Source organism: Pichia membranifaciens, assembly GCF_001661235.1.
Source record: "Pichia membranifaciens NRRL Y-2026 unplaced genomic scaffold PICMEscaffold_2, whole genome shotgun sequence".
Lineage (NCBI taxonomy): Eukaryota > Fungi > Ascomycota > Pichiomycetes > Pichiales > Pichiaceae > Pichia > Pichia membranifaciens.
In genome coordinates, this window is record NW_017566983.1 from 2,451,050 (window position 1) to 2,475,298 (window position 24,249).

Here is a 24,249-nt window from a genome sequence, read left to right on the forward strand (position 1 = left end):
TTCCCAATCGGGAAAGAAGATAAAAACCAGCCATTTCACCGATTGGAGTTCTCCTGCGTCGCAGCAGCGTTGGCACTTCCAACCTTAGGACCCTTGTGGAGGTCGCAGAACTCGACTTTGTTGATCAAGAATACATGTAACTCATTCTGTTACTCATTCTATTTGAGCTGAGATTATGCACAACATATAAGAGTAGTTACCAGCTAACGACATAGTAAAAAGATGGACGAGTCCATTAATAGTCAGGAATTGAAGGACTCGAAGAAGGAGGTTTTGGAAATTCCTGATCTTGAAACCAAAATTGATCATATAGCTAGTATTCCGAAGTTTAACTCAAGCTTTTCCATTGTCCCACCAAGTGAGATGTTGCATTCGAACCCTTCCTCAAAGAATTCATTACATTCCAACTCTGCCAGCCATTCGGATTATTCCAACCCCCACTCGCAGCCTCAATCGGCAAACTACTCTGTCAATTCAACTTCAAACCCAAATTCGGCACCCAACTCTAACTCTAACTCAAACTCAAACTCAAACACGCATACAAGTGCAAACCTGGAGAGACACACTACAGGAGCAATGAAAAAAAAGCATTCTTTTGGAAGTTTCAACAACAGCGCCAACGTCACAAGTTTCAGAGCAGAAGCACAACCTGGTATTCGAAATTCTATGATGTCAGATTACTCAGGGGTGGTTCAGCATGTTGACATTGATACAATAAAATTTGTGGGCAACAAAGAAAGCTTACAATTGTCTCAGATCCATGGCATATCCTCATCCGAAAACTCCTTGGTATCAGACAACTACATCAATGATAAAAATCTCTCTCCAATTGACCCGGCTCTACCTCTCGAAACAAAGAACAGTACAAGTGACAGTCTTGAGATACCCGCCAGATCTCTCAGAAGACCAACTTTGTCAAATTTGGATGGGGATAGTATGATAAAGGTCATTAAAACTAAAAATGATATTAGTCCAAACAAACGTACCCTCTCCTCACCTCCTCCTAAATCTCCCTTGCCTAAACTAAACGCTAATATACCTACTTCAACATCATCATCTCCCTTAAGGGGAAAGCATAGTAGAAATACATCTGGGACCAGTGACGCCAGTCTAAAGCTACATGGGAGACTAGATGATATAATGAAAGAAGTTGAAAATCTCAAATTAGAATTCAAGGACGAAGAAATAACTCCAGTGGAAAAAAGAAAGGTTGCCAACACTGCGACAACATACTCAATGAGCTCAACAATAAACTCGGCTTACACGAGCAATTCCTTTCATACTGCTAACTCGGGTTCAATTCATTCCCAGTCAAGCGAGAAGAAAAATCTATTTGAGGATTTCATGGAAGAGCCAACAGAGAACCTAAATATAGGAACCACCACAATGGATATGGATCCATCAATCCCAACCATAAAAGGTGAAAGTGCACCTTCTCCTTCGAAAAGCTCAGAGAAAGATAACCCCGTGCAGCAGAGTGAAGAGTTTAAAGAAAAATTGGAAAACCCCAAAACGCAACAAAAAAGGTTATCTTCTCATAGCCACCATAGTCGCCACCAGAAAAGCACAAACGCCAATAGATCGAAACGAAAATCAACGTCAGGAAAGAACAAAATAAGGCCGTTTTCTTACGAGACCTTAGCTAAATTACTCAATGCCACAGATGGAATAATAATAGGGCAAGAGTTTGCAACGTTAAATATTCCAGCAGAGGAGAAATTTTTGATTGAAAGAATAGTCGACTCTATCAGTAGGTTAACCGCAAATATGATGCTCAATCCCGCCAGATACGAACAAAGTTGTGCAAGGTTAGAGCATGTACTTAATGTCCTGGAAGGCTTCGATTAGCTGTCCTGCATGTCCCTTGCATATCTCATTTAATAGTTTTTTTTTTTCATTTTCATATATAGTGTTTATATTTTTTGTAGTTCATCAATCATGAGTATTTTAAAATTTTTATTTCAAACTTATAGCATACTGCTAGTTTTCCAATAGTACATAAAATTATAGGAACCACTTATCTATTATACAAAGGTTATTAACGATGGATCTTGGCTTTTGTTTAGCGGTGCTAATTTTTCTTCGAAACCTGGCCTTTGGAAGTTTCAAACATAGGAGCATGTACAAGTATTTCTGGGAGGGAAAAAAACTGGATCTGGGATCCTCTGATGTACACCTGGGATGCCTTTTGCGTAGAGCCATCTTTCCCGATAACAACAACATCTTTCAATTGCACATTCATATTATCCTCTGCCTCAATAAGTTTACCTCTGTAGGAAATTCCATTGTTGAGTTCCAGAGATATTATATGTCCTTGCGCTTCGTTGAGAAGCTTAATCGGCACACTGATACCCATTTCTATAATGTCCTGTTTTGAGTGCTAAAAAACTCGGAGTACAATGTAGGCCCACAGTAGAAAATAGTGATGAAATGAGCATGGTGCAACATTGAAGAAAGAAATTCTCAGATTCATGTCTGCGGGCGAGAGAAAGCCAAAAGCAGCGTTTCAATTATGCACAGTAAACGTAGCTGATTGTAAGCACTACAGAAGAGGGATCATAAGTGACTTCGGCTTGCCAGCATTATTGGTTCACAATGCCACTACAATTGGATACCGTGGAGGTGAACGCTAAGAATGAGTCGGCTTTTGACTTTGAAGAGGTACAGCTTCAGTTCCAGCTAGAATCTGAAATCTGCAAATTGCTAGTGAGAAACAACCACGTTAATCTAGTATTGAAAACGGGGGTTGTTCACATAATTAACTTGGACGATCCTGAAGTGGTGATTGATATTCAATTGCCATTAGGTAAAGAAAATCAGCTGAGGGATGCGTGGATTGATAGTCACGGACATCACTTAATACTGCAAAGCACGAAGAATGAATACTACTACATTAATAACTCTTCGGCTACTTATCATGTTTTGAATAAGCTAAAAAATTTGAACATCACCTCGATCAGTTTCTTTGAAGAGTGTGTTGGCAAAGATACTACAGGACACATTCTTTTATCGACCTCTAATAGCTTGTTGTTGGAATACGCTATAAGCTCAAACAAAGAGGTATTCTTAAAAACCATACTGAAAAACAAATATTGCATAACTCATATATTGAATACTGCAACTTCTCATGAAAGTGGAATTGCCTCGTACTCCATAAATTTATTTACCACTGAAAACAGCATTTTGAATCTGAAGGTGAAAGTACCCTTGGAGCCCACAAGTAATGTTTCTGTTTTTCAAAGCTTGGCGAAGATAGAGCCTCTGATAATTAAGCACGGTGGTATATCAAATATCTCAAATGATATGAAGTATCTTGCATATAGTGAATCGAGTTCCAACGGCTCAAAAATACACATAGCGGAAGCAGACATAAAAAATCAAAAGTCGTTCAACCCCTCATCTATCGTTTTAGAACATCTGAGAATAAACACATTTATCTTGACCGGATACTTTATTCTGGTACTTTCAGCTAATAACCATTTGGAGATATATAACCAGCTTAATCTGAAACATTTGAAGTCAATATCTTTGTCCTACCTTGACCAGAAAATGCAAGGCATTTCTTTTGATCGACTAGCAAGAACTTTTTGGCTTTATTCTGACCGCCATTTGTACGAGTTAATCGTGAATTTCAAAACCTCTGGAATATTCACCACAATGATACAAAAACATATGTTTGACGATGCATTATCTCTTTTACCTGATGATAAATCTGCTGAAACTCGTAGAAGAAAAAACTACATATTGAAAAAGAAAGGTTATTATTTTCTTGAAGAGCATAATTATAAAGAAGCGGTAAAACTCTTAGCCCAAACCGATGAATCATTTGATAAAGTTGCTTTGAAACTCTTTGATTTACCTGATAAAGCAATATTAAGGTATTATTTGACCGTTAAGCTTAGATGTTTGCCAAATAGCATGAAAAGTCAAAAAAAAATTCTTACTAGTTGGATTGTGGAAATCTTTATTGAACAGCTAAATACACTTGAAACTAAAATTTTACATAGCCATAAAAAAAACACAATAGTTGATGAAGTTAAAACTAATGGGACCCTCAATGGAAGTAATAATAATGGTGAGGTCTCTTTTAAGTCAGACAGTTTGAGAAAAGAGTTGTATACCTTTTTTTCCGAAAACCTCAGTTCTTTTGACAAAGAGACAATCTATCAGATTATAATTGTACACAATAGAAAGGAAGATCTCTTGCATTTTGCCAAACTGATCAATGATTTTCAGTTTGTTTTAAAGTATTACATAACCCTGCAAATGTGGAACGAATCGCTAAATGTTTTGGCATCTCAGCAAGACCCTGAACTTGTATATAAATGTGCAACAGTTTTATTGGTGAATCACCCAGTCAAAACTATTGATACCTGGGTGCGTTTAATCGACGATTTGAGCGAACTAAAGCTAATACCTTCACTACTGACGTACAACAAGACCGTGGCATTCCCTCAACAAATCAGCCCTGAGCACAATCAGTCATTACGATTTTTGAAGTTTTTGATTTATGAAAAAAATGTTTCTAACAGAATTGTGCATAATACGTTTTTCTCAATTTTAATAACTTATCCTAACACACACAATGAAAACTTAATACTCAAACAGCTAGAGAGCTACCAATCGTTTAGGAAAAAAAAGTTCAGGAAATTTGAGAAAGGTGAAACCTTTTTCGATTACGACTATATTTTAAGGCTTAGTTTCAAATTTCACAAAATTCAGTCAGCAATATTTATTTACTCTATTTTGGGCAAAGATGAGGAAGCTGTTGATCTTGCACTCGATAACGATTTGATAGATGCTGCAATTTTGGTTGCTGATAAACCTAATGAAAAAGATGAATATCAGAGGAAAGAGCTATGGCTGAAGATAAGCGAGAAACTTATATCCAAGGTAGTGGTAAATAAAGAGTACATTAAACAGCACCAAAACATGTTTTACGATGATCGTGTGCCAACTGCTGAAGAAGAAAATGAGGATCCTGTTTATATTTTACTACGGTTTTTGACTGAGAAATGTGATGCATTGGCGATTAAGGACTTATTACCTCTTTTCCCAGAATTCATAGTCATTGATAACTTCAAAGAATCTCTAATTGAGTCACTAAAAAAGCTATCTCTAGAGATGAACAAGGCTGCAGTTGAGATGGATAACACTTTGAATGAATCAGACAAGATAAATCAAAAAATCAAAGATTTCCAAAGTACAAACTTTCAAATTATTGAACCCTTTGAGTCATGTCAATTATGTCATAAAATATTGGCTATTAGGAAGTTTATCGTGTTTCCGTGTTCCCATGCATTCCACCAGGATTGTATGGTGAAGAATATTTTGGAATCTAATGATTACAAAGCTAAAAATTCAATCTATAAAATACAGAAGAAAATATTGATGAACAATAAAAACGCTTCTGTTATAGAAGATTTGAAGCTAGAAATCGATCACCTACTTTCAAGGTCCTGTTGCTTGTGTTCGGATATGAAGATAAACGAGCTTGACGAACCATTTATTAAATCGGGGGATATGGAAAGAGATGGCTGGAATATATAGAGTAATGTGTGTACTGTTTTAGGTAAATGTGCACAAAATTTTCGCTCATTAGGATTTAATATAAAGAATATATTTATGTACAAGGTAGGATGGGGATCAAGAATAAGGATCAGAATGTTTTGAACCTTTTCTTATTCAACTTGTTAGAAGCTCTTAAGTTACTCAACATCTCAGAGATCCTATATTCAATCAATTCCCTTAACTTAGTGGCAGATTGGAGATCGGTGAAGCATTGTGGAAATCTATAAGCCAACCACATATATGTTCCCGTTGCTCTATGAAATTGCTCTAATTTCATCAAACGCTCTTCAACCGGAACTATTTTATTTACAGGAGTTCTTAAGGTCTGGAATTCTTTGACTTCAGCTTTTTTTATTCTATCAATAATCTCACCCTTCAAATTTGATGGGACGGGCTCTACTTCTGAGTTCTCAGATCCATGTGTGTAGGCCTTTGAATTTTGTAAAACTGGTTTGTCCTTAATATCATCACTGGTTGTGACATAAAAAGGCATGGACTCAAAATCAAAAATAGACTTCCTACTTCTGTTGATGATTGTTTGCATGAACTGTTTGAATAAATCATCAGTGACTAGTTTCAGTGCTCTGGTTGGGGCTCCAGTAATTGTGGTTGGGCAAGCAATGCATTTAAGTTGATCTTGAATATAAAACTTTTTGGTAAGATGTTCTTTTTCGAAAAACTTTCCCACGGCTTTTCTGTCATCTAGGGATTGAAGAACAAAGTCTCTCTCAATGTGTTTTGTTTTCCTAAAATGCTTCGATAGATCAGTTTCAAACTTACGATACATGGTGTTCAAATCTGTTTCCTCTGTAAACATGGAATAGTATCTAACCCACATTCCATCAGGTGGCCAAAGTGCTGCTTTTTTCAAAAATGTCACTGGGGCATCAATCGCCCTTTTAATGACATGTAACTCATCCTTAGAAATAGCGGTAATATGACCTTCACCCTCTCCAACACCAAATCTACCGGCACGTCCGCCAATTTGTTTGATATTGGAATCGGACAATGTTATATTTGTCTTACCATTGTACTTTTGAGTAGTCGTAAAGATGACTCTGTTGATTTTAAGATTCAGCCCCATACCAATAGCATCTGAAGCAACGACAACATCGTACTCGCCATTATTGAACCTTTGTGCTTCTTGTGCTCTAGTTTCAGGTGGTAACGCGCCATAGATCACGGCACACTTCAACCCTGTTTGTTTTTCAACATGTGCTTTCATATCCAAGATGACAGGCTTGCTGAAACAGACGATGCAATCACCTCTTTTAAGATCATGAATGCTGACAGGATCTTCATCGACCACTAGTTTACCTAATCTGTTATATTCATTGATAACCAAATCATCACCGGTCATTTTAACTAGCTTTTCAATCAGAGGGATAGCACTTTTTTCACCACATAAATGAATCTCTTTTGCTTTTGCCCCCAAAATGGCGTTTGTCCATGCAGATCCTCTGAATTCGTCCCCAATCATTTGAATTTCGTCAACGACAATAACATCATATGTGTCACTCAATGAAAGCATTTCAATTGTACCTGAAGTTAAGCCTGCCCTATTTCCATTTTCATCAATATCAACCACGACTTCCTCACCTGTAACAAGATTACATCTAACACCCCTCTCCTGAAATTTTTCGTACACTTCCCTAGCGAGTAATCTCAAAGGTCCTGCAAAATAGCCCTTTGAGCAGTTTTCCAATCTTTTCAATGCGTTATACGTTTTACCACTGTTTGTGGGCCCAACGTGCATGATGAATTTACGTTTGATTTTCCTGGCTTGGGGAAACCATTCGCAGGGATTATCAACGTCCATAATGTTTATCGTAAGATTCTGATTGTAGTTTTGATTATTACTTCTGTCATTGAAAACATTTTGCAAGTAGTAAGGTTTGAATTTCATATACATCAGTTTCTCAACAAGTAAGTCCATGATATAGTCAACTTTTTCAGATTTCGATATTGAGTCGGCATCTTTAATCTTGACTGGGACTTGGTTTAAGTCTGAATCCTCGGACAACAAATAAGCAGCAGTGTTGTAAAGAGTAAATGTTTGGGGTATTATGAAAGATGGCATTATTGACGGGAGTGTTCTTTTCAACTCTTCAAACTTAATATGCTCATTTGATAGCGTTAAAACTTTCGTTTCCACGTCGGAGACTTTCCTCAAAAGGGTGTTCATGTTTACTTTCAAAAATTCTGTGTCGTATTTTTGCTTTAGCACATCGTAGCTGAATTTGTTGACGTTGTTAAGCTTGATTTTGTTCTTGAAGTTCGTGAACGACTTCTTTATCAGATCCTTTATGTCATTATTGTAGATTATTTTATTCTCATCTTGAACTATAGTAGCAAGGCTTCTAGCCTGTAGCACTCTGGAGCATACCAGCCCCCTGGAACGGAGAAGGTAAAAGCTCATCTACTGACTTGGTTATGAGCTAAGCTATCGTCACTACCAGTAGCAAAATACCTTTATTTGGCTTCAGGTTGACTCTTTCGAATCAAGGTAAAAAGGTTAGCATTGAATGGAAATACAAGAAATGAAAAAAATACTAAAAATTAAACCATGAAAAACAAAATTATTATGTTACGGGTCACGTGAACACAGACTTATTTTTAAATACTGAGATTTACAGATGTTAGTGGTTGCATACCCAATGTTGCAAGCACAGCGCCAGTTATTCATATTTCCTGGATTAAGGATAATCTAGTGCATAAGAACTCTGCGTGAGCCTTAGTCAAACTTGGATTCCTCCAATTCCGGACATACGCCTAATATACCCAATCCCTTCATCTTTTCTATGTAAACTGTCCTCTTCTGTAAATACACTCTAACTGCACGATATGTCATGAAGATGAGAATAGCAATAAAGGAATAAAGTGGAACTTTGGCAAAAAGGGATAGATGTTTCAAGCTCTTTCCCTTGAGTTTCTTGTAGCTGACTTTTTCAAGTAGGCCTACTGTCTGTTGTGGATCTTCTATGGTCAATTTGTGTCCTGAATCATCCTCGTCCCAATACCGGCCATTGAATCTATCGATAAGAATCACATCTCCAGTGGTGTAACGAGAAGAATCAAGTTTGGACCATTTCATAGCGGATATAATCTCAGGCAGCTTCTTGGTGTCGAGGTATACTGGATAAAGCTGGTTATCTGTTGTTGTGTAAGAGATATCAACCTTTTCTCTCAAGGCATCAATGATATCATCTGAGTCGGCTTTGTTTGCTCTCAGTTCGCCAACTTTGTCATACTTCATCGATCTCTTTTCGTCTATTCTGTTGAATTTGTCTCTATTATTTAAGAAAGTGAATTTGTGGAAGACAAATGACATAAAAAATTCTACATCAAAATATTGCTTCGGCTGAAAGTCAGTAAGAGTGATTAGAACTTTTTCAGTTCTGGAGTTTATTCTTTCATTGAGGGTTGGAGGAAATATTTGATCCTTGGAGTCGATAGTCAAATGATTGATTGTAGGCATGTAGTTTCTCTTTATGAAAGTCAAGACCTTATTGTAGTCTCTGATGTGTTTCGACATGAAACTTGTGAAGACAGGAGAATACAATGATCCTGATTTGATACAAATCATCATGGGAAATGTAGTGTGAGTTCTGGATAAAAACATCTTCTCATCGAAATTCATCGCAGTATCCTGTACACCTAAATGAATATATTTGTTGGCCATTTGTTCTTCCTGATCTCTCAAAAACTTCATTACAGCATCCTTGTCCGTGGTTCTGAACAAGTATACATCGGACTTAAGATCGGCAATAGGTTGAATTAGACGACTAAGTATAGCATCATCTTCCGGAACTTCAGATTCGGGATCATTGACTTGAACGAAAGCCACTTTGGAGTAATCGGTTATTTCACCAATTGAACCCTTTCTGCTTAGCTTTGTAGAGGATCCTATAAAGTCTTGTATATCTTGAAACTTCATATCTTCAAGTTCAGAGTTGATCAATGTTCTTTGTGTCCAATGTGTCAATGACTTGACTGCTGTATTCAAATTGTGGAATTCGTTAATCTTTAGCTTGTAGGAAATCGCGTTGCCACCTGTAGTCTTTGGTAAGTATAAAATAACTTGGGGCGATAAATTAGGACTGATTCTGCTTTCAGTCAACGATTTGAAACCTAAAGTCTCGCAAATCTCAGGGTTAGATTTACAGTTGAAAAAATTGAATTCAAGTTTATCTTCGTTGATGAAATTTTTCAACTTTTTCATTGATAGGTTCCATAAGTTTCGGAATGGATGTAAATTGGGATAGTACGAGAAAATCTTGTTTTGGTTATAATCATTTTGAAAATTCTGGTTATTCAGTTCACTTTCACTGGTGGGCCAAAACGAAATCAATTTAGGCACTGTATTTTCCCCTTCAATGATCTTGAGCAACTCTCCTGCCTTAATCATTTTATTCTGATTATAAAGAGGCGTTCCTGGAATAAGAGCTGAGGCATCCATGTCATCATCATCCTCGCTTTCGGACCAAACAATAATTTGCTCGTTGGCAAACTCGTTCATCGTGTCAAGGTCTTTTGGATTGGTGGTCATGGAACCCAACAGCTTTGAACCGGCACCGTAAAATCTGATCATAGGGTAGAATTGAATTCCCTCACGTTCACACAAGTCTCCGCTGGCTACGCAGTCAACCTGGTGAATTTGAAACGAATTACTTTTGTCTTTACTGTTCTTTCCGTTCATATTTTGGTTGTATTCGTAGAACTCAACCCAAGTTGGGAACAGCTGTGTACAGTGTGGACAATAAGGTGAAAAGAATTCAACCACGTGGAACCCTTCTTCCAAAACCTTGTCAAAATCTGTTGCGGTCAATGGGGGAGGCACTCGTGAATGCAAATCATCTTCACCAGTGGACGGCTTAGCCACGGCCTGTGAAATACCGATATTGAAGCCTAAAAGTATCCAGCATACCAGTAGTATATGTTTCATCTGCGGCATTGCTGGTGCATTACACGGATAATGTAGAGGGATGGAGAAGCGGGCACGGGCTGTTCTCCTACAAGCTTCTCTCCCCATGAGTAGCAGAAGGTTTGTTATTGTGAACACCGGGGTCTGGGTGTCGTTTGACACGCGGCAAAGTTCGTCTTTTTTCTACGCGCTCGAGGAGCATGATTGGAACATGTGTTTAATACAATGTCAGCGGTGAAATGAGAGGTTGTAATGTTGAGAATGTGTGTCTAAAATAGTATTTGAAAAGAGAGTGAACAGGAGGAAGTGAGAAAACAAGAACAATGTAAAAATTGAACAAGAGGAAGGAAGAAGGAAACAAATCATAATACATAATAAATAACAAATATATAAAGATAGGTATGACTGGATATGAACATAGTTTGAGGTGGATATGTGGAAGTGAATGAATGAGTGGAAGTTGCCGAAATTAGTATCCGAAACGTTGAAAATATTCCCTAAAATATTCAAACGAAACCATGGTAACAGCACTTGCTGGAACGGTTCTGGCCAAATTTATAACGAACCCACTGTAGAAGCCGCTAAAACCCTCATTTTTGATGATTGTCTTGATCACCCTAATCAAACCGCTCACTTGGGACTCATTCAGGATCTGGTTGCTGTTCGAGAACAATTGTAGTCTGGTTCTGACTAGCTCGTGTGGATATGTTATCCCGCTCGCAATCATTTTGGAAAGCGAGGAGGCAAGAATGAACTTGACGAAATTTGCAGCCTTCTTGGATAGCGAAGGGGATTCCAAGACGTTTTCGCTTTTGTCGCTGTCAATCTTAAACATCTTCTTGAAATTCTCGTACAAGGGGAATTGGATCGCCACATGGCACAATCCGAAATATGAAGGAAGTAGACCTTTATAGAAAACTCCAATACCTTCATGTTTGTACATTTTCCTGAATGCGTCAAAAGTGCCTGTGTACCAGTCCCCCTTTTTCGGTATGGTGGCGGTTTTAGCTGTGTTGGGGTCTATTTTGTTGTTTTTGATGTCGTTTTCCAAAAAGGTATCGTATATTGTCTTTCCATTGTCCATCTGCAGCATCAATCTAGTTTTCACCACCCAGATCGGGTTCGTTGCGGTGGAGGAGATTGCACCGGACGAAATTGCACTGGCAAAGTAGCTGATGTTCTCGTCGTGGGTAAGGTTCGTGTAGAACTTTTTGAAGTGTTCGTAGCAGGAGAAGTAGATCATCCATGTTGGGAAGTAGCCCAATGTGATCGGCACGACACCTCTGTACAAGCCTCGGACACCTTCCTCGTGCCATATCAAGCGCATCGACTGGAACGCACCTTTGTACTTCGGGGTGATGTTGCTGTTGCTGGAGTTGCTTCGCAGATATGCTCCCTGCGCTTGGAATCTAGTTTTCGCAACGTCCAAGGGGCACACCACCAGGCCAGACAAGAACCCTGCCAACGCACCCGACGCCGACGTGATTTCGTTCGGACTCATTCTCAACCTGAACGACAGGAGGTCCTGTGTGTGTGCCGAAAGCGGTTCACTCACAGGCACCGCGTGGACTGCAATGTCGTTAGAGATCTGGTGTGTTTTCGGTATTTCGCAGGTCTCATCGTGGGGTGTATGGTGTTCCTCGCCGCTGGCGTTGCAGCTGCTGTTGCCTTCGTCGGCCATGTTTTGCTGTGGCTGTGTTGTTTCGATCTATGCCAGTGCTTCTCGAGCTCCGAGCTTCAGCTTCCTCAGATGCAGGCCGCCTGTTGGGGAGGGAAGGGCCAGAGTGGTTTTTCTGCGTCCAGGATGCAAGAACCCAGCTGCACTATGTGTCTGCACGGTGGGATTGACCTTGGTATCGACGATGTGTGTCGGCACGTAGACACGGGGGTTGAAAGGAATCCCGGATTATTAATGCTGTCGGAAACAACGGTGCTGGCACTGGACGGGAAGGGCAGGAGGGGGCGCCAGGGTGGACTGTGCTATGCGGTGCGATGCGGTGCGGTGCTGGAGTACTTCTACAGAAACCCCAATTGCTCACATACAAGTCTGCGCTGGAGGCTGACGTACCGAATCCAAAACTTCACCGGCCACCAGCGGCCCCCTTTCCGTTCATCCTCCCGTCCATCCTCCCGTCCAGGCAGACACCCCGTCTCAGTTACTATGCGAACCCCTCCCTCTGCATGGCGGTGGCAGTGGCAAGCGAGCAGCTCTGCGGAGAGAAAAGGAGCAAGCGCTATCGCCGAGTCCGGAAATGGTGGCGAGCCGGTCGGCCCGGAAAGGATATGACAGGGTCCCTTGTTGTGCGCAAAGAGATATATGTTTCAAGCAAAAAGATTGTAAAGGACGCAATGGATTGAAAGATCTATAAAGAAAACAGAAAACAAGGTGGTTACGTAAGAGTTCACGTGACAAAAAGGCAGTGTATACAAGCGAGAAGAATTGTTTTCCAGTTACAGGGTTAATGGTCTAGTGGTATGATTCCTGCTTTGGGAGCAGGAGGCCCTGGGTTCAATTCCCAGTTGACCCCGTTTCTTTTTGAAAAGCTATTTTTTTTTCCAAGTTGCCCAGTCCTTCTGGTTCTTGTTGCACCAAATGGATTGAAATGAAGGATTTATTCATGTGTTATACTCTGATATACATACATAGACAGGTACGTAGATACTGATATCTATATAGATGTTTTCTTCCATACAGGACCATACGAGAAGGATGATGGTACACAGCGTTTGCGGCGTGTACGTGTTTTTCAGGACTGAAGACTAGGAATGGTAGGGAAAATGAAAGGGAAGGCGGAAGCAGCAAGGCCTTAGGGCTTTCAGTTGGCCTTTCTTGCAGCATTCATGTTCTGCGCATCGAGCTGTGCGAGCATCTGGCACGCGTTCACCAGCTGGATGACGTTGCAGATCTGCTTGAAGAACCAGACGGGCGAACAGAGCAGCGTGAGCCAGTACGCCAAACTGACGCTTGTTCCAGGAACGTACAGGAAGTCAAAGTGGTGCAGGTAGAGCGCAATGTAGAATGTCTCGTTGAGGGCACACACGAGGAACAAAAAGACCCGGTTCTCGTAGTAGAGCTTCAACAACCAATTGGCGCCCTCTCTCATCTTCTTGTGGCTGGTCGAGCCGCTCACGATCTGGGCGTACATGTGGACGTAGTGGGAGGCAAGGTCCAAGGAGATCAACGCCTGCCACGCAATGAAGTAGTCCGGGTACAAGACGCCCAAAAAGACAATCAACGAACAGGTGGAGCATCTGTCCGTCACCATGTCCAACACGGCGCCGAATTGCGTCGACTGGTTGAACTTCCTGGCGTAGTACCCGTCGAAGGCGTCAAGCAAGCACGACGCACTGTAAAGAAAGCCCATTGTGATGAGAGGGTGGTGGGCCATCGTGAAAAACGACAGAATCAAGGTTATCACCCGTCCATATCCAATGAGATTGGGGATGAAGTAGAAAATTGCCTCGGGAGTGACCGGCGTAGGGACTTCTGTAAGAGATACCATCTGTGACGTGTGTCGAAGCGGCAGCACCAGGCTTGTTCTTGCTTTCTGCTCCCCTCTCTTCTCTTCATGGCAGACCTACTGCCCCCAGATCATCTTCCTCTCCTGGCGCCTCCGCCGCCAGCGTAATTGCAGCTCGCCGCAGGAGACGAAGACAGAGATGCGCCTGTTCGGCGTTTCTCCCGAGGGTCCGCTTCGGAGAAGACCAGAGGATCGGAATTAAATAAAAGCGGGAGTATACACACAAGGAAGGAATGATACAAAAGAGGGGACGGGGGTATATATGTCGACGACGGATACAGACATGGATCATGCTGCAGCGGTGGCGGGGGCAGGCGTCGGGCCTGCGTTTCGGCCGCTGCCCCGCTGCGACCGGTGCGGCAAGGTGTACTTCATGAAGCTTCTCTGCAACTGTCTTCTGATGCTGATCTTCTGGGCACCGATAAAGCTGTCCACAACGACTTTGATGGCACGGTCCAAGTCGCTGCTGGAGACGTACGGACTGAGTCTCATCTTTGCAAAGGACTCCGCAATTCTCAAGATCGACTCTAAATGTCTCACGGTGATCGGGAAAGAGCCTGTGGTGTTGGACTCCTTTCTGAGGTCGGAGTAAACCCGGGAGACCTTGTCCATGTCCATCTGATTGAGTTTGGGCTGGATGCGGCTCCGGGCGTAATAGAGATATTTCACGAGCACGTCCTGTGGAATTGGTGAAATCTCACTCTCCTTTGCTCGTTTGATCTTCTCCTGTCTTTTCTTTCGTCTTTCACGCATCATCTCTTCGTTCATCTCGTCGTCAGACTCGCCGTCTTCCTTAATATTTTCTGCATCGGAACCCTCATCTAAATCATCCTCGTCCCCATCGTCAGGATACGATCTCATGTGCGAGTCGACCACGAACGTGGCCAACCTCTCGTCGTTCTCGGGGTTACATAAATCTCTCACGACACAGATGACGTCAAATCTCGAAAGAATAGGTTCAGTCAAGTTGACGTTTCTTTGTAGATCGACGGTACTGTTGTACCTACCTCCGATAGGGTTTGCAGCCGCAATGACCGAGCATCTTGCCTGTAGAGTCGTCACGATACCTGCCTTGGAGATAGAGATAGACTGCTGCTCCATGGCTTCGTGGATGGAGGTACGATCCTGGTCATTCATCTTGTCAAACTCGTCAATCATGCAGACACCCTTGTCGGCCAAGACTAAGGCCCCGCCCTCCAAGGTCCATTCTTTGGTGACCGGGTCTTTACGAACAGAGGCAGTCAAACCAACAGCAGATGCACCCTGACCCGTTGAAAAAACAGCACGGTATGCGGTTTTCTCGACATACTTCAAGATCTGGGACTTTGCAGTACCAGGGTCACCCAACAATAAAACATTGATATCTCCTCTGATCGAATGCTTCCCATTGACGTCCTTTGGAACACCTCCGAATAACGCGCAAGCAACGGCAGTCTTGATGTACTTGTGACCATAAATCGAAGGGGCCATGGAGGAGATAATTTTTTCAATGATATCCGGCTGGTTCGACATACTTCTGAATGTCTTTTCATCTTCTAAAGAGATCTGGTAGGCCGAAGAAGAGTCTGTATCGTCACTGCCACCTTCCCGACGCTTGATCGAATTTGTCTCAATGACGGTGGCGAAAACAGGAAAACCGTTCTTGGCGTTTAAGATACCGTCGTACGAGTTTTTGTATATCCCCGTAAGCTCAACTTCCTCGCCGGGTTTGGCCACATCGACCAAGTCCCAGAGCAAAATTGCTTCCTTGTGACGGGGTAGACGACCGGCGGGCATCGAGCCTGGGGACTCCTGTACAGTGATTCTTTGGTAGTTTCTGTACACCGTCTGCTCCGAATTGATTGGCATTTTCCCTCGGTACTCACAGTTGGAGCAGTATCTAATCTTGATTTCCTGATTCGAGTCCTGGAAGTAGGGACCAAGCACTGTCTTACACTGAGGACAGTCAAACTTGATGTACTTGAGTTGGGGGAAGATTCCTGTTCTTCTTGTGACAACACCTCTAATCTTGACAAGGTTGTTCAAGTGGTTCTGTCTCAAGTCTCGCAAGTTCAGCATCTCGTAATAGTCTGTTATTCTGACGTGGATCTCGGAATGAATCTGAGTGTAATCCGAGTAATGGATCTCCGTGGCCTCCATGGCAACAACGTCAAAGATCTTCAGCATCTCTTCCGGGCACTGTCTGAGGAAATCCGCCAAAATGGCTTTGGAGTTCAACAAATGGGAGTACGAGACCTCCAACGACTCGCTGTTCGACTCTCCCATCTCTCTGATCTTCGGCCCGTACACAGACCGACCTTTGTCATCGACAAACTCCAAGAGAAACGACTTGAACTCCCGAGCAATGGTTCTGGTCACCTGGGGCTGGCAGATCCACTCAAGAACCGAAGGCGCCTTGACGTCGATCAACTGTGCATAGGCGATCTCGTTCGCAGCAAGGTCCTCGTTGTTGAAGTCCTCCTCGAACCGTCTTCTCGTTCTCTGTGTGGGCAATCCAAACTCGTCCTCTGACTGCGAGCCACGCATCTCCTGGTCGTCCTCGTCTAAGTCCAAGTTCTGCCTTCTGGAGTAGTCGTCCCGGAGGTTGAGGAGCCTGTCCACCTGTCTCCGCTGACCAATGTCCATATCATCCACCACGTCGTCGTCGATGTCCAACCCCTCGTAAGCGTCCTCACCCGGACGCTCTCTGTAGTCGTCCATCATATCGTCGCCAATAAGGTCTCGGCCCGTGGCCTCCTCCATTTCGTCGTCCAAGTCCCGCAGGTCGTCTTCAACCTCGTTGTGAACCGACTCCTCGTTCTCATCGTCGTCGTTGTCAAACAGTTTGGCGTTCGGTGACGACGCCAGGTCCGGAATATCTGATGCTGGCGGAGACGAGTCTAGCGGGTTGCGCCGCCCGCTACGGTGTGCGTCGTCTTGCGACACTGGTCCTGTCGACTGGTACTCCACCTCCTCGTCCGAACTGTTGCTGTCCGAGGCTGCGTCATGGCGGTGCAATCTTTTCCTTGGGCTTCTTCTGTCAGACATCTTCTTGATTCTGTTTGTCTGTTGTCTAGGCTGCTTCTACTGTCTGTTCTATCAAGCTCCTCTTTCTTCCTCCTCCTTCTTCCTTCCTCCTTTCCTAACTCCCTGACACGAGACTGGCTTGTCTGGCAACGCGGCAAATTTGGAAACCAAACCGGACGCAATTCGAGCCGAAAGGGGAAATTTTCTCTTCTGGGGGAGACCTTCTTTTTCTCTGTGCGGTGTCTCTGTTTTGGTTTCCACCCTCTAAGGAAAGAGACACATCACGGCATCAGAGCCTCCATCGCTGGCTCCAGGAGGGCCTGCAAAGAGCAAGAGAGGGGGACAAGAGCGCCAGGAGAACGACAAAGACAGTAAGTAAACAAGTCAGGAGCAGGATAGGATTTTTTCAAGGGTGTTTTACTGGAAAGGGGCAGAACAGAGAGGAGAATGAAGACGAAACAGAAGAAGAAGAGTGATCCATGATCCTTTTGGCGATTGTGGCCTTAAAGAACAAGTACTAACATGCAGCCTCTGGCTATCTCCCAACTTTTGCAGTGGCGCATCCGTACAAAGATATGCTGGAGCAGTCTGGAGAGTCCTCCGGGTCCACTTTTGACTCGGTGGACACAGAGTCGGGGAACTTCACACGAAAGAGATCCTTGGTTCGCAGGGACCGTGCCAGACCTAACTCGTACCAGACCTCGTTTCGAAATTCCAGGTACAGCAAGAACACCATTTCCAACTCAAATTCGGCAAGACTTTCCGCATACCAAGACAACACCAACAGCAGCAACATCTACTACAATAACAACAGCAATAATTTCGGCTCGGATAACTACAACAATGACCGCTTCGGGGCCGGCAATGAGGACATCCCCATGCAAAACATGTCACAGTTCTCATCCTCAAACCATATGCATCACAGAAACTCACCTGAGGCGTACGCGTATCACCACGATGATATCCCAGAAAACCCAAACCCATTTGTGCTGGGAGAGGAAGATGAGGGAAATGACAGCAAAGCGGGAAAAGATACCACAATCGAAAGAGTGACTGAATACGAAACACCCGCAAACCCCACTCCAAACCAGCCTAGAGAAATATTTCATTTAAACGACGAGTATGATGATCATGACCCACATGGGCAACCACTACCTAATGAGTACAACGTGACGGGCCTTGACCACGACAATGATGAAAAAACCCCACTCTCGAATGAAAACTACTACACCGCCATCCCTCCGAAAAGAATGGAGTTGGAAGAAGATAAGCATGGATTTCCATACTGGAAACTCTACTGCTACGTGCTCACATTCTGGGCCCCGGGGCCTTTGATGAGTTTGTTTGGTTTGAAAACAAAAGATAGACAGTACGCTTGGAGAGAAAAGATGGGATTGATCAGTATCATTTTGGTTATTGGTTGCATCATTGGGTTCTTAACTTTCGGGTTCACCAGAGCGACATGCACTAACTTGACCGCAAGATTGAAGCCCCAAGATTTATCTTCAAGTTATATGGTAATCAATGGTAGAGCTTATGATCTATCATCATCTTCTCATCCTGCTGCAGAAGGCATCGATGCAGACACAAACGTCTTATATCCTCCAATCAATGCTGGCGGTAAAGATGGGAGTCTCTTATTCCAAAACGTCAATGGGAACTGTAAAGGCTTGATCAAACCAAAGCAGGATAGCACGATTCCCTTCCAAGGTGAAGAAATGGCATGGTACATGCCTTGTAAGATCATGGAATTGGATGGTTCATCCACACCAAATTTCACCTTTGATCACTATAACGGTTACGCATGTCATACGTCTTCCTACGCAAGAAAAACATTTTATGGCTTGAAGGTAGAAGGAGATTTGTACTACACCTGGGAAGCCATCGCAAATAGTACTAGAGATTTGATTGTTTACAACGGTAATGTCATTGATATGGACTTGCTGAACTGGCTATTTGCAGATGAATTGACATACCCTCAATTATTTGACGATATCAAAAACGATAAAACCATGAAAGGTTACGACATCTCATTACTTTTGACCGAACCTCATCAGAGACAAGCCGCCGATTGTCTGATAGAAATCGCCAAAATAGGAGTCGTAGATGTCTCCACGGTGGGATGTATCGCTTCAACAATCGTTTTGTATGTTTCCCTAGTTTTCGTCTTATCAATCGTCATAGTTCAATTTGTGGTGGCATGCTATTTCAAGTGGTTTGTTGCGCCACATCAAGGTGTTTCATATAGTTCTATCAAGGAGATGAATGAGAGAAATAACCAAATCGACAACTGGGTCGATGACCCTTACAGTTCAGCACCTTTAGCAGATGTTCCAAAGAAAAGAAGAGCAGACTATCACAGCAAGTTCAACAAAACCTTCCGCCTTTCTTGGGGTGGGGATATAAATGATTTCATTGGAGATGGTGACAAAGATATTGTAATTGAAAGGGAGAAAAGGGATGATTACAAACCACAGTATATTACAATGACAACCGAGGCTTATATGATGGCAAATGCTGGGAAGAAAAAAGGTAGAAGTATGTCTCGTTCTTCAATGCTAAGCACTAGTAACCTAACGTTGAACCCTTTTAAGAAAAATGATCCGTTTGAAGATGAAGAAATTGAAACTTTAGATCCTGATATCATCTCCACAGATGTAATTCCACAGCCCCCTGTCAATTGGGAGCCATTTGGATATCCATTGATCCATACCATGTGTTTAGTTACCTGTTATTCTGAAGATGAAGACGGAATCAGAACAACAATTGATTCCATTGCCACAACAGACTATCCTAACTCCCATAAATTGATTGTCGTTATTTGTGATGGTTTAATTACAGGTGCAGGTAATGATAAATCGACACCTGAAATTTGCTTGGATATGATGACAGATCTAGTTGTTCCAAAAGATCAAGTCCAGCCATTTTCTTATGTTTCAGTTGCCCATGGTTCCAAAAGACATAATATGGCTAAGGTTTACGCCGGATTTTATAAATACAATGATTCCACTGTTCCTATTGAAAAACAACAGAAAATCCCTGTTTTATTGGTCGTCAAGTGTGGCACCCCTGAAGAAATGACTTCTGCCAAACCTGGTAATAGAGGTAAGCGTGATTCTCAAATTATCTTGATGTCTTTCCTTCAAAGTGTTACTTTTAATGAACGTATGACTCCTTTACAATACGAAATGCTGAAAGCTATATGGCAAATTACAGGTTTGATGGCAACTATGTACGAAACCGTTTTGATGGTTGATGCAGATACTCTTGTGTATCCTGATTCTTTAACTCATATGGCCGCGGAATTTGTTAAAGACCCTGAGATAATGGGTCTATGTGGGGAAACCAAGATTTCGAATAAGGCACAATCATGGGTCACGGCAATTCAAGTTTTTGAGTACTACATTTCTCATCATCAATCAAAAGCATTTGAGTCAGTTTTTGGGAGTGTGACGTGCTTACCGGGTTGTTTCTGCATGTACCGTATCAAGTCACCAAAGAGTACCAATGTCTGGGTGCCAATTTTAGCAAACTCAGATATCGTTGAAAAATACTCCGATAATGTTTTGGACAGTTTACACAAGAAAAACTTATTACTTTTAGGTGAAGATAGATATCTCACCTCATTGATGCTTAGAGCTTTCCCAAGAAGAAAGCAGGTTTTTGTTCCTAAGGCCGCATGTAAGACTGTTGTTCCCGACAAATTCCAGGTCTTACTGTCGCAGCGTCGTCGTTGGATCAATTCGACCGTTCATAACCTAATGGAATTGGCCCTTGTTAAAGATTTGTGTGGTGCTTTCTGTCTCTCCATGCAATTCATCATTATTATTCAATTGATCGGTACTCTTGTTTTACCAGCATCCATTACTTTCACCTTGTACATTATCATCATTGCGATTGTTTCCAAGCCAACGCCAGTGATGTCCTTAGTGCTTATGGCAATTATCTTCGGTCTTCCGGCCCTTTTGATCATTGTTACGGTTTCCAACTTGATGTACGTCGGCTGGATGATCATATACTTGTTCTCTTTGCCTATATGGAATTTTGTGCTGCCTACTTATGCATATTGGAAATTTGACGATTTTAGTTGGGGTGATACGAGAAAAACTACGGGAGGAGATAAAGGATCTCACGGCGATCGTGAAGGTGAGTTCGACGGCTCGCAAATCAAGCAAATGACCTGGAGGGAATTTGAGCTGCAGAGAAAGGACGCTACAACAAGATACCCATCGGACAGGTATGTCGATGATAAAAATGACCCATCTAACATCGCATCCGTGTACAATCCGGGCAATTATGACTACGAACCGGACACAGAATATGTTGACATGTCTCGGAATTTTAGTTCAAAACCATCCACTGCGGAGGATATGCCAAATTATCTGTGACAACACTGAGATAACAAGCATATATGCTGTGTGTTTAGTTGAGTGTGTGTACATGCGTATATATGTTCTATCTACAAAGCCCGTTACTATTATCCTCCACAAACTACAAACCTATATAATCGACGAAGTTGCTTCAAATTTACGGAAATAGCGGACTTTTAAGCGTTATCTCCGTATCGCCGAAAAAGCGAGAAGCTCACCTCTGCGTTCTCGGTTTTAACGAAAAAGCAAACCGACAGCATAAAGATTGTGATAGATTAAGCATCTCTCTTTCTTTTGCGGCTCCAACCACAATTCTTACCGTCTGCACATATCAGACAGAGGCAAGGCCTAATGTCGAGTGCTCATGTTTCTAAGTTAAAGAAACAAAGGAAAAGGGCATCATTGGTATGTTCCTCGTGCAAAGAAAAGAAAATCAAGTGCGATCGTCAGAAACCATGTTCCAACTGCATCAAATCGTCTGCTATTCGCACGTGTAATTACGACTATGAAGTGAAAAGAAACGAGAAGAACGACATCAAGATCGTGGAAAAGGATTTCGCAAACTTTGACGTGAATGAGACAAAATTTCATGTATTTGGGCTCCCCGAACCTGCTCAGCAACTTCTCCACGATTCCCCGATCAGCGGGAAAAATTCAATAATGGACATCAGTTTCAACCTACAAACATCTTATTCGGTCAATAGGAAGCCCTCGAGAACTCTCAGAGGTATGCAAATATGCTCGGTATATTCCAAGCCGGAACCATTCTTGTCGTACAATTTCTTGATGTCATTTAGGGAGATCTTGAAGAACGAAAAAAAAACGTGGAAATCGAGGAACTTTAAAGGAAACTTCCAGCTTCACGAAATTCAATTCAATGATAGCAACACGGCGAACAGCGTTGAGGGGTTGAACTTATTAGTTGAAAAGCTAGTCTGTAACAACTATTACGCCGTCTTGGAAAGACTAGGGTACTTTCAAACAGATCTAAACAAGGTTCTTTTCGGCTCCTATATCCCGATGGGAGTTGTACAGTTGATCTTTCATCACTACTTTATTATGAAAAGAGAAGGAATTGCATTCAAACGCCCGGTGAAAAATTTTGAATATGCATACATTGCCCTCATCACATCTTTGGTCGAGCTAACGAATATATTCACCAAGAATAACCCTTCGATTTTCAACTTTTCTTTATCCCTGAAAGACGATGAGTTTAATGATTTATCGGTGAAGCTACTAAACACTTCCAACTACAGAAGGAAATGCTCGATATTTGCGGTGTATACGATCTTGAATCTAAGGTTGTCTTTGATGATATACGGAAATGCACTTAGCGCCGGTGTGGTATCTCATAACTCATATCCAATGTTCCAAACGGCAGTAAACATGTGCATCGAAATGGGTTTTAGCATGAATCTAGATAAGGTTGTTTTCATGGACCACTACAGCACCGCTGACTCTAATGATGTAAACGACGTCATTTTTGCCAAGGAAATTCCTGTGGAGTCTCTTAAAACACTATGGAACTACCTTTTAGTATTAGATGCCTCCTATTTTGTAGGTATGTCCGCAGCCCCATATATTGACGATAGGTACCACAACGGATATTATATGCTGCCGAATCAGAATTCTGATTACTTCAGTGCTTTTGTCACCACAAGTAGAGAAATATCTCTTCTTTTTTTGACCGAAAGAAAATGCACATTACGAGAGTTACTTGCTGGCTTGTCGAAAGTAACTAAACTAATATCAACGCTTGAACCGCTTGACGATTATCACCAGGTTGAACAAAATGAAGAAAAGTGGAAACTCTTTTATCTCAAATTGCAGCTGTTGAATCTTTTGTCAACTTTATTGTATCAAGTTTGTCGTCTATTGCACAATTCAAACTTAAGTAGGGAGTTTTCTCAAGAAGTCTTAAATGAGCCAAGGAACCAAAAAATTATAGAAGGAATAAAAGATGAGTGCACTACCAAGATCAAAATTTTATTTTTTGTTGTGATGAACACTATATTGGCTATATCTCATAGCAGCTTTCACTACAAATTCTGGCTTTATAACAGAGAAGTTTTCTCTACTTGGATTGGACTACAATCGTTATTTTTTATTGATTTGATAGTAACCGAAGAGAGTGAGTCTGCAGCAAGCCGATCAACAAGTAATAACTCTTCAAAACCCGTCTTGACCGATGACGATAAGTTTTCAGATCCACCTATATTTAAAAACACGGAGTTGGAAAATGCTCTATTCAATTTCAATCCATCGAAAAATCAGAAATTTTTGAATTCAGTGTGTGTAGCCTCTCAACCTGAACGGATTGTTTCTTTCATAACCGGAATATACGAGAGGGTAATGCAAATTCCAATGATACTTTCAGATTACACATTTTTCATGAAAACGAAATTCTTTCTTATCGGGATATATTTCTTGTATTCTTATATCAAATACCATTCAGAAAAAGGTTTTGAGATTTACCAATACTTTGATAAATTGAAAACCCTCACGAAGAGAATACTAGCTGGGCAGCTCCAAAAGGGAACTTCAGCTGATTTATTTCCTGTCCAACAAATTTTAGGTGGCAATCTAACTGAAAACGATTTACCTAAAGAAAATGATTCAACATTGCGGAACTCTAATCAACGCGAAAGTCCCAGCAAACCGCAAAATACTCTTACCGGAGATCAATGGGATAATAATGTACTTTTATCCAATAGTATGATACCGTCTTCCCAATATGATGATATTGCTGCTTCCTTTTTTGACGATGAAGGACTAGGGCTAGTCTTTAAAGGCATCGATGAGTTTTTCACGAGAGAATCCAGCAGATAGCAGATAATATATCATTCCTATATTACTT

At 41.9% G+C, this 24,249-nt stretch overlaps 10 protein-coding genes and 1 non-coding gene across 11 annotated transcripts; 5 read left to right on the forward strand and 6 right to left on the reverse strand.

Moving 5' to 3' along the window:
- Positions 1 to 123: 123 nt before the first annotated feature.
- Positions 124 to 1,943, forward strand: PICMEDRAFT_16008 (hypothetical protein). Its single transcript, XM_019161054.1, has one exon. The coding sequence runs from the start codon at positions 223 to 225 to the stop codon at positions 1,846 to 1,848; it is 1,626 nt and encodes a 541-aa protein (XP_019019310.1). The 5' UTR covers positions 124 to 222; the 3' UTR covers positions 1,849 to 1,943.
- A 128-nt stretch (positions 1,944 to 2,071) lies between these two features.
- On the reverse strand, positions 2,072 to 2,356 carry PICMEDRAFT_32623 (hypothetical protein; the record flags this gene model as incomplete). Its single annotated transcript, XM_019162778.1, has 1 exon — positions 2,072 to 2,356. One exon carries the CDS (start codon positions 2,354 to 2,356, stop codon positions 2,072 to 2,074), a length of 285 nt encoding a protein of 94 aa, XP_019019311.1.
- Positions 2,357 to 2,595: 239 nt separating this feature from the next.
- On the forward strand, positions 2,596 to 5,550 carry PICMEDRAFT_32350 (hypothetical protein; the record flags this gene model as incomplete). The annotated part of the gene is made up of 2 exons (XM_019162761.1): positions 2,596 to 4,026; positions 4,114 to 5,550. The coding sequence occupies 2 exons, from the start codon at positions 2,596 to 2,598 to the stop codon at positions 5,548 to 5,550; spliced, it is 2,868 nt and encodes a 955-aa protein (XP_019019312.1).
- Positions 5,448 to 8,046, reverse strand: PICMEDRAFT_16010 (hypothetical protein). The gene has a single exon (XM_019161055.1). The coding sequence runs from the start codon at positions 7,988 to 7,990 to the stop codon at positions 5,660 to 5,662; it is 2,331 nt and encodes a 776-aa protein (XP_019019313.1). The 5' UTR covers positions 7,991 to 8,046; the 3' UTR covers positions 5,448 to 5,659.
- A 259-nt stretch (positions 8,047 to 8,305) lies between these two features.
- Positions 8,306 to 10,525, reverse strand: PICMEDRAFT_58479 (hypothetical protein; the record flags this gene model as incomplete). The annotated part of the gene is made up of 1 exon (XM_019163302.1): positions 8,306 to 10,525. The coding sequence occupies one exon, from the start codon at positions 10,523 to 10,525 to the stop codon at positions 8,306 to 8,308; it is 2,220 nt and encodes a 739-aa protein (XP_019019314.1).
- A 214-nt stretch (positions 10,526 to 10,739) lies between these two features.
- On the reverse strand, positions 10,740 to 12,633 carry PICMEDRAFT_16013 (hypothetical protein). Its single transcript, XM_019161056.1, has one exon. It carries the CDS (start codon positions 12,174 to 12,176, stop codon positions 10,965 to 10,967), a length of 1,212 nt encoding a protein of 403 aa, XP_019019315.1. The 5' UTR covers positions 12,177 to 12,633; the 3' UTR covers positions 10,740 to 10,964.
- A 318-nt stretch (positions 12,634 to 12,951) lies between these two features.
- On the forward strand, positions 12,952 to 13,023 carry PICMEDRAFT_t54. Its single transcript has one exon. It is a non-coding gene; the product is annotated as a tRNA-Pro (tRNA).
- Positions 13,024 to 13,077: 54 nt separating this feature from the next.
- PICMEDRAFT_16014 (hypothetical protein) lies at positions 13,078 to 14,204 on the reverse strand. Its single transcript, XM_019161057.1, has one exon. The coding sequence runs from the start codon at positions 13,996 to 13,998 to the stop codon at positions 13,312 to 13,314; it is 687 nt and encodes a 228-aa protein (XP_019019316.1). The 5' UTR covers positions 13,999 to 14,204; the 3' UTR covers positions 13,078 to 13,311.
- PICMEDRAFT_16015 (hypothetical protein) lies at positions 14,190 to 17,102 on the reverse strand. The gene has a single exon (XM_019161058.1). It carries the CDS (start codon positions 17,041 to 17,043, stop codon positions 14,305 to 14,307), a length of 2,739 nt encoding a protein of 912 aa, XP_019019317.1. The 5' UTR covers positions 17,044 to 17,102; the 3' UTR covers positions 14,190 to 14,304.
- Positions 17,103 to 17,320: 218 nt separating this feature from the next.
- Positions 17,321 to 21,534, forward strand: PICMEDRAFT_16017 (hypothetical protein). The gene is made up of 2 exons (XM_019161059.1): positions 17,321 to 17,393; positions 17,578 to 21,534. Coding segments are annotated over exons 1-2 (3,834 nt in total). The 5' UTR covers positions 17,321 to 17,392; the 3' UTR covers positions 21,411 to 21,534.
- Positions 21,535 to 21,743: 209 nt separating this feature from the next.
- On the forward strand, positions 21,744 to 24,221 carry PICMEDRAFT_58484 (hypothetical protein; the record flags this gene model as incomplete). Its single annotated transcript, XM_019163303.1, has 1 exon — positions 21,744 to 24,221. The coding sequence occupies one exon, from the start codon at positions 21,744 to 21,746 to the stop codon at positions 24,219 to 24,221; it is 2,478 nt and encodes an 825-aa protein (XP_019019319.1).
- Between the last annotated feature and the right edge of the window lie 28 nt (positions 24,222 to 24,249).

Coding starts and splice junctions, on each gene's coding strand:
- PICMEDRAFT_16008 (XM_019161054.1), top strand. CDS start 223: ATGGACGAGTCCATTAATAGTCAGGAATTGAAGGACTCGAAGAAGGAG.
- PICMEDRAFT_16010 (XM_019161055.1), bottom strand. CDS start 7,990: ATGAGCTTTTACCTTCTCCGTTCCAGGGGGCTGGTATGCTCCAGAGTG.
- PICMEDRAFT_16013 (XM_019161056.1), bottom strand. CDS start 12,176: ATGGCCGACGAAGGCAACAGCAGCTGCAACGCCAGCGGCGAGGAACAC.
- PICMEDRAFT_16015 (XM_019161058.1), bottom strand. CDS start 17,043: ATGTCTGACAGAAGAAGCCCAAGGAAAAGATTGCACCGCCATGACGCA.
- PICMEDRAFT_16014 (XM_019161057.1), bottom strand. CDS start 13,998: ATGGTATCTCTTACAGAAGTCCCTACGCCGGTCACTCCCGAGGCAATT.